Raw genomic sequence first — 17,862 nt, forward strand, 5'->3', positions numbered from 1 at the left:
GGATTAGTTGGTACCTGTGGTTCATCACCTACAACACTTGTACTAGGAACTGAAATACTAGTAACATCGTGTATCATTCCCACCATATCATCCCTAATGTTTTCATTCACTAAGGCTTCATTATCTCGATTACCATGCACAGAAGTATACGACTCTCCATGATTAATCCAATGTTTGTATTTGTTTAGAAAGCCATTTGAAATCAAGTGCTCTCGTACACTATCTCGGACAAGATGATAGCGATTCTCGCATTTCCTACGTGGACAACAAATCATCGAACTTGTAGCCTATTGGTGTATGCAAACACTAGAAATCGATCGATCCTATTCATGTATTCTCTCGACATCCTATTGGGCAAATCAATCCAACTCTTGTCCATTTTGTTTACTTCTCCTAAATATATATTTTGTATACATGAATATGCATATTAATTAACCATAACAACAATTCTAATATTTTATACAACATAAATGCACACATTCCAATAGGTGAGCAAATATATCATGGACAAAAATGCAAACATTCCAATAGGTGAGCAAATATATCATGGACAAAAAAAATTGAAATGTTTTATGACTTGTAACCAAAGAAAGTTGTTCATTCATTAGCATTCACTTGGCTGGTCAAACAAAAGGTGAGACTGATGAGTAAAACTTTAAAATCATTTATTTGTAAAAAAGAGAAAACAGTAATGAGGGGCGCCACATTATGCAAGACAAAGAAAATAAATAAAACTATTCTCATTCACTAAATATTAGCTATGCTGATGTCTACAGAAGAGATAGGGAATACGAAGTTGGGGACCACGTGTTCATCAAGGTGACCCCGATGAAGGGTCAAACTCGGTTCGGTGTGAAAGGAAAACTGGCGCCAAGGTATGTTGGACCTTACGAGGTTCTCGAAAAGATCAATCCGGTGTCGTACCGGATAGCCTTACCTCCAGTAATGGAACATATGCATAACGTCTTTCATGTATCGATGCTTCGGGGATATTTGAGAGATCCACTCCACGTCATCGAATCGACACACGTGCTGTTGAAGGATGATTACACCTACGAGGAGAGACCCATTCAAGTTGTGAACCGCAAGATCAAGAAATTGAGAAACAAAGAAATATCGCTGGTAAAAGTTGATTGGCAAAACCACGGAGGAACCTATGCAACTTGGGAAACGGTGGAAGATATGATGAAAAGATACCCGGAATTATTCCCATTGAACCCGGTGTCCTTCCAGAATGAAGGTAATGCGAGTTTGGGGACGAAACTCTTTTAAGGGGGGAAGACTGTAATAACCCCGACCCCTAATGAACGTTAAGTCATGATTAAGTATGCCTAATAGTGATTTAAAAGAACTCTGGAATTTAATTTGCATATGTATTGCATCATTTTTGTGTTTTTATCTGTTCAGTGTTAAATTATCTGTTTGCGTTTCATGTTTTAAATTGAGAATTGAAGGCCTTATCGGCGGCCGAACCGGAAATTGATTAATGTTTTATGATCGTCGGAATTTATATGATTTTATGGCATGTTTAATTGAGATGTGTTTGGGTATGATTAAATTAGATCAAATGAGCTAAAATTACATAGTTGGTCTTAATTACAATTTTGCCAAGATAGTGGGCCACTTTGTCTAAACATGTTGAAGCCTTAGCACACCCCATTCAAACACATTTCCTCAGCTCATTTTTGTTGTCCTAACCGACTAGAGAGAGAGAGGAATAGGAGAAATCTTGTGGTCTTCAAAGAATTGCTTGGAATTTAGGAGGATCGAAGGAGTCTTGCATATTTGAACTTGTACATCTTGCATTCAAGGCTTAAGGTAAGGGAATTCATCTTTTTAGTTATGAATTTAAGTCACTTCATACTTGGTCCATGATAGATTGGTGACTGGAGCTAGAAATTGGTTTATAATGTTGATTTGGGTAGAGATTCATGCATACATGTTCATAACATAGCATTTGGAAGTGTTTTCATGAGAATTCTTTGCATGCAAGGCCATATTCAAGTTATAGTCCATGAGTTCATCATGAATTGGAGTTTAATCTTGCATTTGGACACATTGTGGGGCATTGGATTTCAAATAAACACTTGCATGTTTCATACACATCGTGTTCTTTAAAGTATTGTCGAAATTATATTTAATTGAACTACCTTTGGGCTTTGATTTCTCAAATTGATCTTCAAAATATGTTATTCTATGAGTTTGAAAGGGTTTTCTAGAAAATTAGCCCAAGAGGATCGAATTTGATGCATTAAAACTTGGTTTTGAGCTTGAAGGTCCAATCTGGAATTTCCAGAATTTGGACTCACGCTCGAGCGGGCAAAGTGGAGCTCGAGTGTTGAATCTGACCATCCAGTACTTTGCACTGTTTTATAGTCCGCTTGAGCGGGGACCTGAGTCACACGCTCGAGCGTGGGTCGAGCACCCGTCGAGCGTGATTTTCACCCATCAAGTACTTTTGTCATGTTTTGCAGACCGCTCGAGCGGGAAAGTTTACGCTCGAGCGGGGACTTTTGTTTGCATGTCAGCTCGAGCGGGGAATCCCACGCTCGAGCGGGACCCTTGTTTTCTGAAAATTACGAAAAATATTTTCTAAGGCATTTTTGTAACCTCATTCCATCCTAGGCATTCCTAGGCCATGTTTAAGACTCCATAATGAGGTTAATAGTTAAACACACACTAAGAATAACGAAGTGCATTACGTCTAACTCGAGCGTGTGTTTCAAACGGGTAATTGTATGCGTGTTCATGTAGGTCACGCACCTCAGTACAAGTGAAGAGCCATTTGACCATCTAGTGAGCCGACCAAATTGTTGTGGGTAATAACTCTGTAAAGTTATGTTTAACTTTAATTATTTTTCAATAACATGAGATGATAAGTTCTGTAATGCTATGTTTGAATGAATGAATGATAGCCCAATTTTCCTTGGAATGTAAACGCGGTATCCCTAGCCGAGGCCCTCGCCTGGGGGAAAGAATACCGTGGCACAGGCCCTTGCCCGGGGAAAAGAATATCGTGGCACAGGCCCTCGCCTGGGGGAAACAATACCGTGGCATAGATATGTTACCTGGTACCGGAGGTTCCATTATGGGACTTACTATGCTTGACCAACATGATATGTTATGCTAAGGGAGGTGTACCACACATGATTTGAATATGGATATGGCTGTAGTTCTTTTCTGTTACGAATATGAATATGAATATGCCTACGTTTCCGATCTGATAAGAGATTGATTTTTCTGATTTCTGCATTCAATATGGTCATCATTCATTAAACCCCTATATGTTCTTATTATTCACTGGGCTTTAGCTCACTCCTTATATTATGTATGTAGGTGAGCAAGTACGAGACCAGGCTTGGGGTTGATGACCTGCACCCCAGTTTTGTCATTCAACTATTACGCCTCCCGAGGAGGTTCCAGATGAAGTCAATTGCCATGGCTGTTTTTGTAGTTATGCTAGTCTCCGTCTCTTTGTAAAGTTAGGACCTGGGAACTATAGTCTGTAAATAATATTGTAAATATGGGTGTCCCTTTACTAGCATGCTTATGATCATAAATAAATTTGACTTACCCTGTCCCATGTACGTCATCACAGCTCATTGGACTTTGTTAATTTTGTCTAGTTGCTTCTGCAGCCCCTTAATACTTGCTAATCTTCTAAGAGGCCTTTGGTAATTCGAGGATTACTGGCCGGTTACGACGCTAAACCTATAGGGGCGGGTTGGGGTCGTGACAGAGTGGTATCAGAGCACGAGTTATACCGCACACACAAGTCCATATGAGCTCAGGATATTCTAGTGAGAAGTAGGGACATTTCATCTGCTTGTCTTTATACATTGTCTGAAAGTGAAAGTGTATAAGTATATCCATGTGAACTTGAATAAAATAATGAAGACTATTTGCCCATGTTTATGAATTTGTGTTTACCTATAGCAAATGGACAATGCAAGAGGTGATGACACGGTGGGCTCCTCAGATGCCCGAATGAACAGAATGGAACAAATGCTTGCCACTTTAACTGAAGTACTAATGCAACAACAGAGGCGACAACCTTCGCCACCTCCACCCCTGCTGGCTCAAGTTGAAATGGGAAACAACAACATGATTAACATGACTCAAAAATTCATGAAGATGAAACCGCCAACCTTCTTAGGCGGCATTGAACCACTGAAGGCAGAAACTTGGCTACTAGAGATGGAAAAATTGTTTGAAATGTTTCCCTGCTCTGAAGTACAGAAGGTTTTATTGGCCACCTACACTCTGAAAGACGAAGCTCGAAGATGGTGGTTACTAGTTCGGAATGGTAATGAGAATATGACATGGACTCAATTCAACTCAGTTTTCTATGACAAGTACTTTCCTCAGTGCTTCTGAGACCGGAAAGTTTCAGAATTTCAGGAACTTAAACAGGGCAGAATGGCCACAGCTGAATATGAAGCTAAGTTTACCGAACTGGCTCGTTTTGCCCCACACATGGTAGACACGGATTACAAGAAGGCACAAAAGTTTGAGGGAGGCCTGGATTTGGAGATATTCGATCGAGTGGGTGTCCTAAAGTTGCCTACTTACATGGACATACTTGATAGGGCATTAATGGCAGAAGCTACTATAGCAGCAAAGAAACAGACTGTAAACCCACCAACCGAATGTAAGGGCAAGAGGACCGGGTTCAATTTTAGACGGGGCCGATCGTTTTCAAAGAGACAAAACACGGGATCCTCCAGCAGTTCCAGCCAAAGTAGTGGGTCTATACCGACTTGTGCAGACTATGGCAGGAGGTATAGAGGAGTATGCCAGTGCGCGTCAGGCGCTTATTACTGATGTGGCAAAATGGGCCATATGATGAAAGATTGTCCAATGGGATCAGGGAATACCAGTCACCCCACTGGCAGTTTAGCAGGGTCTACTTCAGTAACCAAATCAAACTTCAGAAGCAATGCCAAGGGCAACAATGGGAATGAAGCATTGAGGCAAGAGAGAGTATTCACTTTAGTGCCCGGAGACGTGCAAAATACTGAATCGGTAGTGTCAGGTACTATTTCTATCTGTGCTCAGAATGCATATGTGCTGATTGATTCTGGCTCCACACATTCATTTGTATTGCATGCTTTTTCTCGAAAATTAACTAGACCGTTAGAATCCATGAATTGCTTACTATCTGTATCTATCCTAGCTGGGGGTTCCATGATGTGTGCTTGTGCTTATCTGGCATGTGATCTTGTAATTGGAGAGATGACGTTGTATGTCGATTTAATACCCTTGAACATTACTCACTTTGATTGTATTTTGGGAATGGACTGGTTGACTAAATACTGTGCTACTATTGATTGTGCAAGTAAGTCTGTTGTGTTTAAGCCACCGGGTATACCCAAATTTACCTTTATTGGGGGCGGAGTAGTTTCTCCCCCATATCTGATTTCAGCCCTGAAAGCCAGAAAATTGCTTAGGAAAGGATGTAGGGGATACTTGTGCTGTATATTGACTGCAACGTCTGATGACACTAAGGTAGAAGCTATTCCCGTGGCCTGTGACTTTCCTGATGTGTTTCCCGATGATCTGCCTGGGGACTTGATTGATAGGGAAATAGAGTTCACCATTGATATAACACCTAGAGCACAACCCATCTCTAAGACTCCATATAGGATGTCGACTTCTGAACTCAAAGAATTGAAAGCCCAACTTCAGGAACTCCTAAACAAGAAATTTATTCGTCCAAGTACCTCACCTTGGGGTGCTCCGGTACTATTTGTTAAAAAGAAAGACGGATCCTTGAGACTGTGCATTGACTACCGGGAATTGAACAGGGTGACCATTAAGAACAAATATCCATTACCCCGAATAGATGATTTATTTGACCAACTCCAAGGAGCCAAAGTGTTCTAAAAAATTGACCTTCGATCCGGATATCATCAGTTAAAGGTTAAGGCAGAAGATGTAGAGAAAACTGCATTCAGAACTAGATACGGTCATTATGAGTTTTTAGTAATGCCTTTTGGGGTAACAAATGCACCCGCAACCTTTTATGGACTTGATGAATAGGATTTTCAAACAATATCTTGATGAATTCATTGTTGTGTTTATTGATGACATTCTGATTTACTCTAAAGACAGGAAGGAACACAAAAACCATTTGAGAACTGCCTTGCAGATTTTGAGAGAAAAGAGGCTGTATGCTAAATTATCCAAATGCGAATTCTGGCTTGACAGTGTGGCATTCTTGGGCCATGTAATTAATGAGGATGGTGTTTCTGTAGACCCTCAGAAGATTGAGGCTATTGTGGATTGGCCTAGACCGACGAATGTGACAGAAGTTAGAAGTTTTCTGGGGTTAGCTGGGTATTATAGGAGATTTGTGAAAGATTTCTCAAAGCTTGCAGTGCCATTAACACAATTGACACAGAAGAATGTACAGTTTGACTGGAATGATCAGCATGAATCAGCCTTCTAAGAACTAAAGACTAGGCTGGTAACTGCACCAATCCTAACCTTACCTAATGGTACCGATGGGTTTCAGATTTACAGTGATGCTTCATATAAAGGGTTAGGCTGTGTACTGATGCAAAAAGGGAAAGTCATCGCCTATGCTTCTCGACAACTTCGTCCTCATGAAAAGAATTACCCGACACACGACCTTGAACTAGCAGCTGTAGTGTTTGCTTTGAAAATCTGGTGTCATTACTTGTATGGGGTAAGTTTTGAAGTGTATACCGACCATAAAAGCCTGAAATACTTCTTCACCCAAAAAGAATTGAACATGAGACAGAGGCGGTGGTTAGAACTGATCAAGGACTATGACTTACAAATTTTGTATCACCCAGGGAAAGCTAATACTGTGGCAGATGTTTTGAGCCGAAAATCAATGGGAAGTTTATCATGCCTGCTTACTAGCTAGAGAGAATTGCTGTGTGATTTGGAATGGAATGAAATCCATATTGTGATACGGGAACAGGGCGGAATACTAGCCGCTATCTCTGCACAGCCTGTGATCATTGAAGAAATCTGGGAAAGGCAATTTGAAGACGAGTACATGAAAAAGATCATGGAAGAACTTGATTCCAAGCCGAGTCCAGGGTTTGTATTTGAAAATAATGTGCTGAAATTCCAGAACCGTCTTTGTGTACCTAATTATGGTGACTTGAGGAAACGTGATATGACCGAAGCCCACAGTAATAAATTTGTTATGCATCCGGGGAACATGAAGATGTATCATAATTTTAAACAGAATTTTGGTGGCCTGGAATGAAAAGGAGTATTGCTAACTTTGTGGCGTGATGTCTACAGTGCCAACAGGTAAAAGCTGAACACCAACGACCCGCTGGTTTGCTACAGCCACTCCCAATACCGAAATGGAAATGGGAACACATCACCATGGACTTCATTGTGGGATTGCCTCGTTCTTCTCGAGGTATGGACTCTATCTGGGTTATAGTTGACCGTTTAACTAAGTCTGCCCATTTTCTGCCTGTCAAAACTATTTATAACGCTGATAAATTGGCCAATATCTATATGACTGAAGTTGTGAGATTGCATGGAGTGTCGGTATCTATAGTGTCTGATAGGGACTCAAAGTTTGTATCAAGATTTTGGCAGAGTTTGCAACAGGCTTTAGGGACCGAATTGAGATTGAGCAGTGCCTACCACCCACAGACGGATGGCCAAACTGAACGAACGAACCAAACTTTAGAAGATATGATCAGAATGTGTGTGTTAAACTTTCAAGGGAATTGGGAGACTTACTTGCCATTGGCCGAATTTGTGTACAACAATAGTTACCACTCAAGTATTGAAATGGCGCCTTATGAGGCCTTGTATGGAAGGAAGTGCTGTTCTCTGATATGTTGGGCTGAAGTAGGTGACAGACCTTTGTTGGGGCTAGAACTTGTGCAAGAAATAACCGAGAAAGTGAAACTGATACAGCAACGTCTGAAAACTGCGCAGAGTAGGCAAAAAACTATGCTGATGTCCGCAGAAGAGATAGGGAATACGAAGTTGGGGACCACGTGTTCATCAAGCTGACCCCGATGAAGGGTCAAACTTGGTTCGATGTGAAAGGAAAACTGGCGCCAAGGTATATTGGACCTTACGAGGTTCTCGAAAAGATCAATCTGGTGTCGTACCGGATAGCCTTACCTCCAGTAATGGAACATATGCATAACGTCTTTCATGTATCGATGCTTCGGGGATATTTGAGAGATCCACTCTACGTCATCGAACCGACACACGTGCTGTTGAAGGATGATTACACCTACGAGGAGAGACCCATTCAAGTTGTGAACCGCAGGATCAAGAAATTGAGAAACAAAGAAATACCGCTGGTAAAAGTTGATTGGAAAAAACACGGAGGAACCTATGCAACTTGGGAAACGGTGGAAGATATGATGAAAAGATACCCGGAATTATTCCCATTGAACCCGGTGTCCTTCCAGAATGAAGGTAATGCAAGTTTCGGGACCAAACTCTTTTAAGGGGGGAAGACTGTAATAACCCCGACCCCTAATGAACGTTAAGTCATGATTAAGTATGCCTAATGGTGATTTAAAAGAAATCTGGAATTTAATTTGCATATGTATTGCATCATTTTTGTGTTTTTATCTGTTCAGTGTTAAATTATCTGTTTGCGTTTCATGTTTTAAATTGAGAATTGAAGGCCTTATCGGCGGCCGAACCGAAAATTGATTAATGTTTTATGATCATCGGAATTTATATGATTTTATGGCATGTTTAATTGAGATGTGTTTGGGTATGATTAAATTAGATCAAATGAGCTAAAATTACATAGTTGGTCTTAATTAGAATTTTGCCAAGATAGTGGGCCACTTTGTCCAAACATGTTGAAGCCTTAACACACCCCATTCAAACACATTTCCTCAGCTCATTTTTGTTGTCCTAACCGACTAGAGAGAGAGGAATAGGAGAAATCTTGTGGTCTTCAAAGAATTGCTTGGAATTTAGGAGGATCGAAGGAGTCTTGCATATTTGAACTTGTACATCTTGCATTCAAGGCTTAAGGTAAGGGAATTCATCTTTTTAGTTATGAATTTAAGTCACTTCATACTTGGTCCATGATAGATTGGTGACTGGAGCTAGAAATTGGTTTATAATGTTGATTTGGGTAGAGATTCATGCATGCATGTTCATAACATAGCATTTGGAAGTGTTTTCATGAGAGTTCTTTGCATGCAAAGCCATATTCAAGTTATAGTCCATGAGTTCATCATGAATTGGAGTTTAATCTTGCATTTGGACACATTGTGGGGCATTGGATTTCAAATAAACACTTGCATGTTTCATACACATCGTGTTCTTTAAAGTATTGTCGAAATTATATTTAATTGAACTACCATTGGGCTTTGATTTCTCAAATTGATCTTCAAAACATGTTATTCTATGAGTTTGAAAGGGTTTTCCAGAGAATTATCCCAAGAGGATCGAATTTGATGCATTAAAACTTGGTTTTGAGCTTGAAGGTCCAATCTGGAATTTCCAGAATTTGGACTCACGCTCGAGCGGGGAAAGTGGAGCTCGAGCGTGGAATCCGGCCATCCAGTACTTTGCACTGTTTTACAGTTTGCTCGAGCGGGGTAATTCACGCTTGAGCGGGGACCTGAACCACATGCTCGAGCGTGGGTCGAGCGCCCGTCGAGCGTGATTTTCACCTATCCACTACTTTTGTCATGTTTTGCAGACCGCTCGAGCGGGAAAGTTTACGCTCGAGCGGGGACTTTTGTTTGCATGTCAGCTCGAGTGGGGAATCCCACGCTCGAGCGGGACCCTTGTTTTTTGAAAATTATGAAAAATATTTTCTAAGGCATTTTTGCAACCTCATTCCATCCTAGGCATTCCTAGGCCATGTTTAAGACTCCATAATGAGGTTAATAGTTAAACACACACTAAGAATAACGAAGTGCATTACGTCTAACTCGAGCGTGTGTTTCAAGCGGGTAATTGTATGCGTGTTCGTGTAGGTCATGCACCTCAGTACAAGTGAAGAGCCATTTGACCATCCAGTGAGCCGACCAAATTGTTGTGAGTAATAACTCTGTAAAGTTATGTTTAACTTCAATTATTTTCCAATGACATGAGATGATAAGTTCTGAAATGCTATGTTTGAATGAATGAATGATAGCCCAATTTTCCTTGGAATGTAAACGCGTTATCCTTAGCCGAGGCCCTCACCTAGGGGACACAATACTGAGGCACATGGTCATGAGGCCCTCGCCCGGGGGAAAGAATACCGTGGCACAGGCCCTTGCCCGGGGCAAAGAATTTTGTGGCACAGGCCCTCGTCTGGGGGAAACAATACCATGGCATAGATATGTTACCTGGTATCGGAGGTTCCATTATGGGATTTACTATGCTTGACCAACATGATTTGTTATGCTAAGGGAGGTGTACCACACATGATTTGAATATGGATATGGCTGTAGTTCTTTTCTGTTACGAATATGAATATGAATATGCCTACGTTTCCGATCTGATAAGAGATTGATTTTTCTGATTTCTGCATTCAATATGGTCATCATTCATTAAACCCCTATATGCTGTTATTATTCACTGGGCTTTAGCTCACTCCTTATATTATGTATGTAGGTGAGCAAGTACGAGACCAGGCCCGGGGTTGATGACCTGCACCCCAGTTTTGTCAGCCAACTGTTGCGCCTCCCGAGGAGGTTCCAGTTGAAGTCAATTGCCATGGCTGTTTTTGTAGTTATGCTAGTCTCCGTCTCTTTGTAAAGTTAGGACCTGGGAACTATAGTCTGTAAATAATATTGTAAATATGGGTGTTCCTTGACTAGCATGCTTATGATCATAAATAAATTTGACTTACCCTGTCCCATGTACGTCATCACCGCTTGTTGGACTTTGTTTATTTTGTCTAGTTGCTTCCGCAGCCCCTTAATACTTGCTAATTTGCTAAGAGGCCTTTGGTAATCCAAGGATTACTGGCCGGTTACGACGCTAAACCTATAGGGGCGGGTTTGGGTCGTGACATTTAGCTTTGTTATTCTCACAGTTTACTGGTTTATTTTGGATTCCTGTTCTCTTGAAGTAGTATATGCTAACATGGGTCATTATTGGCTGTTTTCTATTTCTTTGAGTGACAATTATAGAATTTTGCAATGACAGATTAACTGTTGAATTTTTTTTTGCACCAGTAATTATAGAATCTTGCACCACTACAAACATCAAGAACAGAACACACCTACAACCAAGGCCACAAAATAAGCAACCTAAGAAGCCCTCTGGAACAGCATGAGCACCTGCCATGAACTCCATTCAGACCAACAACCAAATCAAACCAAGAAGCAAAACACCCAACCAAAGCCACACTGAAGCAGATTGAAAGAAACAGCAGGCTGAACTACCCAACCAATGTTGCTGCTAGTTGAGTTAACACAATAGCACCGAATCAAGTCAAATACCAGGAATAGCACCAATTCAACAGCCCAATAAGCACACTCAATCACCATACCTAAAGCAAGGAACTGTTCATCAGCAGCAGTAGACAACTAAGGAAAACAGAACTGGTGCCTTGTAATCCAACAGAAACAGCAGCCTCATAAACCAGCAACCTGAACTGGTGCCTTGAAACCAGCAGAAACAGCAGCCTCATAAACCAGCAACCTGAACTGGTGCCTTGAAACCAGCAGAAACAGCAGCCTTATCCACAACTAACCTGCTACTAGCAGACTAGTAGAACCAATGCAACCTTAGTACTCTGTAGCCTGATGCTAATGCACACTCAACTGATGCCTTGTACTCCAGTAGAAACAACAGCTTTATCCACAATAGCAGACTTCAACCTTACAAACCAGCACCTGAACTGGTGCCTTGTAAACAAGCCCAGATCTAAACATTACTGAACATATGAATTTGAGCAGACCAAGCAGCTTGCAGCAACAGACCCAATTTCATCACAGAGCTGAGCAGACCAACCAGAACAGAACTTAGCAGACCAACTGAATACCAACTCTACATAGCCACAAATCCAACTTAATTCTGTAGTAGACCTTCTACAAGACTAATCCCTAAGACTATCCATCCACAAACTCAAACACCATTCCAGAGGTACAAGATCAGCGGACAACTTAATTAAACAAGCTGACATGTGTATAACCAACTAGCAGCATACATCAGCAGATCAGCATAATTCCTTGAGCTAATAATTCCTTGTGCTCATTATGCTAGCATAATCTTTACAGCGGCACATCCATAGATAGCAACTCCCAACTCCAAGCAGCCTAGCCTAGCTTCACCTTCCAGAATTGTGTAGCACAGAATTAGGAGCCAAAGCCAGAACACCAGCAGAGTGCAGCAACAGAGCAGAACCAAACATTCTAATGCCCCAACAGTGCAGACTCAACAAGGCCTCAGTTCCAATGCCCCAGTCCAGAGCTAACACCCATTATAACAAATCAAAATGCTGCTGCATAGCCAATTCACAATGCTGCATAACCAGAGGAAAAACACAACTGCACCAGAGAGCCCCAATTCAGATCCAAATGAAACCTCAATATGAAATTCTTGAGCTCATTATGCTAGCATAATCACCATCCATAGATAGACGCACCCAACTTCCAGGCATGTTGCAGCTTTAATCACAGAATCAGCAGCAGACAGAATCAGCAGATTGATGAGCACTCCAGGCTGGTCTGGTATAAAATGACTTATTTTCCAATACACAAACACACATAACAACAAGCATTAAACCTCTGATGGCCTGAACTTCATCTAACAAACCACAACCAATCAAACAGAACAGAACCAACAAGCAAAACCACCAGGTGAAGACAAAACAAAACACCTAACCACTCCTCTGATGCAGACCACTTTTAGTCTAACAGTCACCTTGGCAATCACCTTATCAGATCAGCAAAACACAGATGAGCATAAAAGGCACAGAACAGATAGCCTTCCAGCAGCAAAAGCACAATCAAGTAGACAAACAAAGCAACCCAATCAAAACCACTACCAATCAGACAATACAGCAAGAGCACAATCTATAGATGACCATATACCACCATAGCAGACAACATGACAGAACAGCAACACAGAAACAACAGATGCCTCATTTCCTAAAGGAAATCTAACTAGCAGAGAAACACTCCTCAAAACCTAACTACCAGCCCACCATAGTAGTCCACCAAAATCAATCAGCAAGACTTGCAGCCCTCCACTACCTATACAAAACTAGCACCCAACAGCGCCCAAACTGACCAGGCAGAAACACCACCAACAGGAACACCCAGAGGACAGATAATTTGTAGCCAATAAACTACACAAGTAGACCAGCACAGATAACAGCTGCAGCATCAACTCCTATTCCTAATACAAAACTGAACCTGCTGCAAGTTAAAGACTACATCATTGATAGAAAATTCGAATTTGGCTGGGGATGCCTTAACCCACAAAGCTATTCTAGCTTTGACATTCTCACATAAAACTTCCAGATTTGGCCGAGAACCCTTAAAGACGCATTCATTTCTATGCTTCCACGTAGACCAACAGATTAACTGTTGAACTTGTCCAATACTCGCCGAGCTCTAATAGAAGCTCTGCAAATCTTATGCCCAATTAGCTACTGTATATATAGCATGCATTTGTAGTTCAATGAGCAACATGAATTCAACAGAGACCTTGAGTTGCCTGTAATTTTGTGCATTTTGTTTAATTATTATCTGGAGGGGAAGGGACTTTCGAACCCTTCCTAATATGCACAATAAGCTTCAAACTTGGCCATGAGCTTATGTTTTCCATTTTTTGCCCTTGGAAAATAGTCATTTGTTTCGACAAGTGGTTTTTGCATTTAGACGATGATCATTGATAGCAGCATTTTTTGATCACTTTTAATTGAGTTTTTGCTATTTAGTTGGAAATTCTTCTGTCCTTTGGACAAAGCTGTGACAAATCTTTCTGGGTTTTGGAAGTCGGGGTACTATTTGGACTTCAATTATAGATGTCTATCATTTACAATTCTTTTGGTCTACCAGCTATTGAATAAGCAAGTGGGAGAAGAGAACTGCAACAATGGAGAAATGAAGGTGCGTACTACCCATCATTTCTATCCCCTTTTGAAGATGATGTTTACACAATTTTCAGATTCCAAAAGAATAAATTGCTGGAAAAATTATTTGGTGTTCTTGAGGCATCATGTGATGGTACTTCTCATCAGTCACAATGAATTGATGAAAAGAGTTTTATTCTTAATGAAAAAAGTTTCAATGAATTGATGAGCAGGGAGAAACAGATGATAGAAGGGCAGAGGAGAGCAGAGGAAAGCAAATGAAGGGCAGAGGAGAGCAGAGCTTAGACCAGGTATCTATTTCTAGAGCTGCTTTTTAATTTGACAAAAACTGAGTAAGAAATACAGGACAAAGACAGCCTCAGAAACCATTAACCAGTCTATCACAAATTTTACGGCAATCAAAAAATAATAAATGGTCAATCAAAAGACAGATATCTATGTAGAATACAACAAATCTTTATCCTCAATTCTTTCAATCAAAATAAAATGAGGACCGACACATTTTCACAAATAGGTCACCAGTCTTTAATTGTGTAGAACGTAACACACCTTTACTGTGGACGTATTTGAAGGTTATCACACTTCTTCGTTACTTTTGTCAAGTAGATTCTTAACACTTCCATTTCTGACAATACAACTACACTATAAACCAATTATCCCCTGCTTAGGGCTTACTATGGTGGTATGAGTCAACACCCCACTAGTGTTTACTACGATTGGCCTATGAAATTATCAAATCACAGAAACCAACAAACAAAGTATCCCTTCCTAGTTATGAAAGTCATTCTTTGTTGAACCTTGACATAATAATCAACAGTAATCACACTTTTCTAACATGCACAGACAATTAAAACTATTAGAGGCCAGAAGCACATGGTTATAAATTTAGGTCAATTGAAACAATAATATAACTACCCAACATGTTGATAGGTCATCTTTCCACAACCTAAGTCCTCATCTTTACCAACCAAGAATTAAACAACCGTAAAGTGTCAAAGTTCACATTACCTAGTCCAGCAAGAAGTTTTTAAATCTAAGAGAACTCCTTGCAATTATTTTTCAATACTGTGTCAATACTAGCTGCCTCATTCTTTACTTTGCTGAAGTGACTTAACTATAATTAGGTATGTGTTAGGTGTTGGTATTGTTGCATTACTAATTTTAAAATTTATCTTCAACCATGATAACATAGCAGAAACATGATAACATAAGCTTTGGGCGATCAAGAGGCTTTGGGTATACGTGGTTTTTAAAATTTGTCTCTTATAATTTAGTCCTTATAATTTTAATTATTTCTATTTTTTCATTTAACTTTTTAAATTATGTTAATTTAGTCTAATTGAAAATATATTTTAAGAAATTGGATAAAAATCAAAAGATCTATTAAAAAATATACAATTTGTTTGTGAGTAGATAGCTAAGAATGAGAGAGCACAGCAGCAAATGAGTTTGATGCTACGAGGACCTGAGTATGAGCTGATGCCATCTCAGTCATTTGATGCTTGCAATGACCTTCAAATTAATGGCATTCAACAACAACAACCACATCAGAATCTATGAGGGTACTGCGGACAAAGACATCAGAATCTAAGTTGGTCTTGATTATACTAGAGTGGAGTTGTTGAAGGTTGGGTAAACCATGGGAGGCTCTCAAAACAGAAGAGTAAGTGAACATGTTAGGCGTGACACAGTCTCTAAGCATGAGAATCTGAGAATCAAGAATTGCAAGGCCTTGTTAATGAATGTTTAAATAATCAAAATGAGACTCGTGATAAGTCCTACGAATCCAAACAATGTTCTCCAATCCAAACTAGACTGGATGGGATTCGAATCTTTTACCAAAAGGTGAAGAGGCAACTTTCACTGTGATTTTATTACACAATAAATTACATTATAATTTCTCCTACTTGAAATGTCAGTGCCCAAGGGTTTACTAGTGGAAAAAGATCATTTTGGATTAATAATCAAATAGCAAAATCAAATAGTGGAAGTAGAATTATATTTTTTTCAACCACCGGCACCGATAGTGATGCTCACTAGTCACTGCATCACAAACATTTCCACTCTGTTTTCTTTCCCAAAAACCACAAACCACAAAAAAGATATATATATACACACATCCAATTTTTGCACAAATCAAACACACACCAAAACAAAATCAATTTTCGCACAAATAAAACACAAACACAAAATCAATTTTGGCACAAATCAAACACACACACCAACAAATTCATGAATTGATCAGCAGGGAGAAACAAATGATAGAAGGGTAGAGGAGAGCAGAGGAAAGCAAAGGAAGGCTATACCTGGATGCCGGAGGGAGAAGTAGAGAGACGCTGTTGTTGCCGTTGTAAGAGAGACGGGGTTGCCGCTGCTACAGACGCTGTTGTTACCGCTGCAAGAGAGACAGAACGACGACTGGGTGAGAGGGAGGGTATGCATGAACAAGAGCGACAAGAAAGAAGAGGGTTGGTTACCTAGACGCTGCTATTGCCGGTGCAAGAGAGATAGAGTGACGACTGGGTGAGAGGGAGGGAGAGAGAGTAGTGAGATTAGGGCTTTTTTTTTTTAATCTGAAGATATAACAAAGAATTTGGGAATATTGGGAAAGAGGGAGAGTGGAAGAGGGGGCTTTGGTGCGAAACTAAGACATTTGATATTTGCGACGATTTTAAGGCCGTCGCAAATGAAAGTGAAAAAAGTAAAATTTTGCACCGGATTGGCAAAACTGCGTCGCAAAACAGGAAAAAAAAAAATTAAAATCAGAAAAAATTTGCCACGTTTAACTTACCGTCGCATATAACCTTATTTTTTTCCACGGTCTAAGTTTTTTCGTCGCAAAAACTATAAATTCTGTGACGGCACTTAAACCGTCGCAAATTGTTCCGTGTCAAATGCTTCTTTTTCTAGTAGTGATTTAAGCACAAACATAACAAAAATGGAGCCTTCAGCCCTCAATCCTCCCAAGCTATGTCCTTGGAGGTGGCATGTCACCAGTACCTGAAAATGTTTTTCCCAATAGGGTGAGCCAAAGCCCAGTAGAAACAATCTAATGCAACGTATGAAATTTAACTAAGATATAAGTGTCAGATAAATGTTCAATATTCATGATTAACTTCCATTCTTTCCATAACCATTCATTACTAATATTCATACCTCAATCCATTCTTATTTATTCATTTCAAGTTAATTCATTTCATTCCAAGTCATATGGCAAATACACATAATTTTCCAAATGATCCAACTAAGACTACAACTCAATGGTTCCCTATCCACATAACCATCATACAAACACTTCAACCTTGCCATTTTACGAAAATTTTGTCTGCGGGATCGGCACCCATGTATTCACAAGATTTCGGGACTTTCACCCTGGACACTCCGGTCAACTTAATTCTCAATGGAGTCCATCCCCTATCTTCTCCCAAACAATGGAGTACATCCCCTTTCTTCTCCAAAAACATTATACATATACAATGTATTTAAGTTCATTGTCATATACAATGTTTATCCATATCACATATTCAATGCCTTAATCATACCGTCATATTCAATAATAAACTCAAATGATTAGCTTCCATTCACCTAATCATCATGCAATTTCTACAACAATCATTATTATCCTCCACCGAGAGCCCAATACATATATTTCTGAACAGATATACAATCTTTATAACAGATAAATTGCCAAAATTCCATGGGTGAGTGATTAAACAAATCCAACTACACAATCCATTTATACTTTTCCCTAATTTCACCTTTCTCACATCAATTTCATTATTAATACAAATAATATTCAAGACACATTTAGGGTAAACCTCCCCCTTATTCAA

General features: G+C 39.9%; 1 protein-coding gene across 1 annotated transcript; it reads left to right on the forward strand.

Moving 5' to 3' along the window:
- Positions 1–4,419: 4,419 nt before the first annotated feature.
- On the forward strand, positions 4,420–15,589 carry LOC145800804 (uncharacterized). The gene is made up of 11 exons (XM_082890545.1): positions 4,420–4,651; positions 5,177–5,742; positions 6,115–6,171; positions 6,518–6,691; positions 6,953–7,169; positions 7,724–7,851; positions 7,947–8,318; positions 13,874–13,936; positions 13,995–14,045; positions 14,242–14,319; positions 15,443–15,589. The coding sequence occupies exons 1-11, from the start codon at positions 4,420–4,422 to the stop codon at positions 15,587–15,589; spliced, it is 2,085 nt and encodes a 694-aa protein (XP_082746671.1).
- Positions 15,590–17,862: the final 2,273 nt, after the last annotated feature.

The sequence above is a fragment of the Camellia sinensis genome, chromosome 10, assembly GCF_055761805.1.
Source record: "Camellia sinensis isolate YWXY chromosome 10, ASM5576180v1, whole genome shotgun sequence".
NCBI lineage: Eukaryota > Viridiplantae > Streptophyta > Magnoliopsida > Ericales > Theaceae > Camellia > Camellia sinensis.

Bases quoted from the DNA above. Each gene is read 5' to 3' on its own strand.
- LOC145800804 (XM_082890545.1), top strand. From the start codon at position 4,420: ATGGCCACAGCTGAATATGAAGCTAAGTTTACCGAACTGGCTCGTTTT. The intron at 6,692-6,952 runs GTAAGTTTTGAA...ATACGGGAACAG, and splicing joins GGTGTCATTACTTGTATGGG to GGCGGAATACTAGCCGCTAT. The intron at 13,937-13,994 runs GTACTATTTGGA...TTGGTCTACCAG, and splicing joins TCTGGGTTTTGGAAGTCGGG to CTATTGAATAAGCAAGTGGG.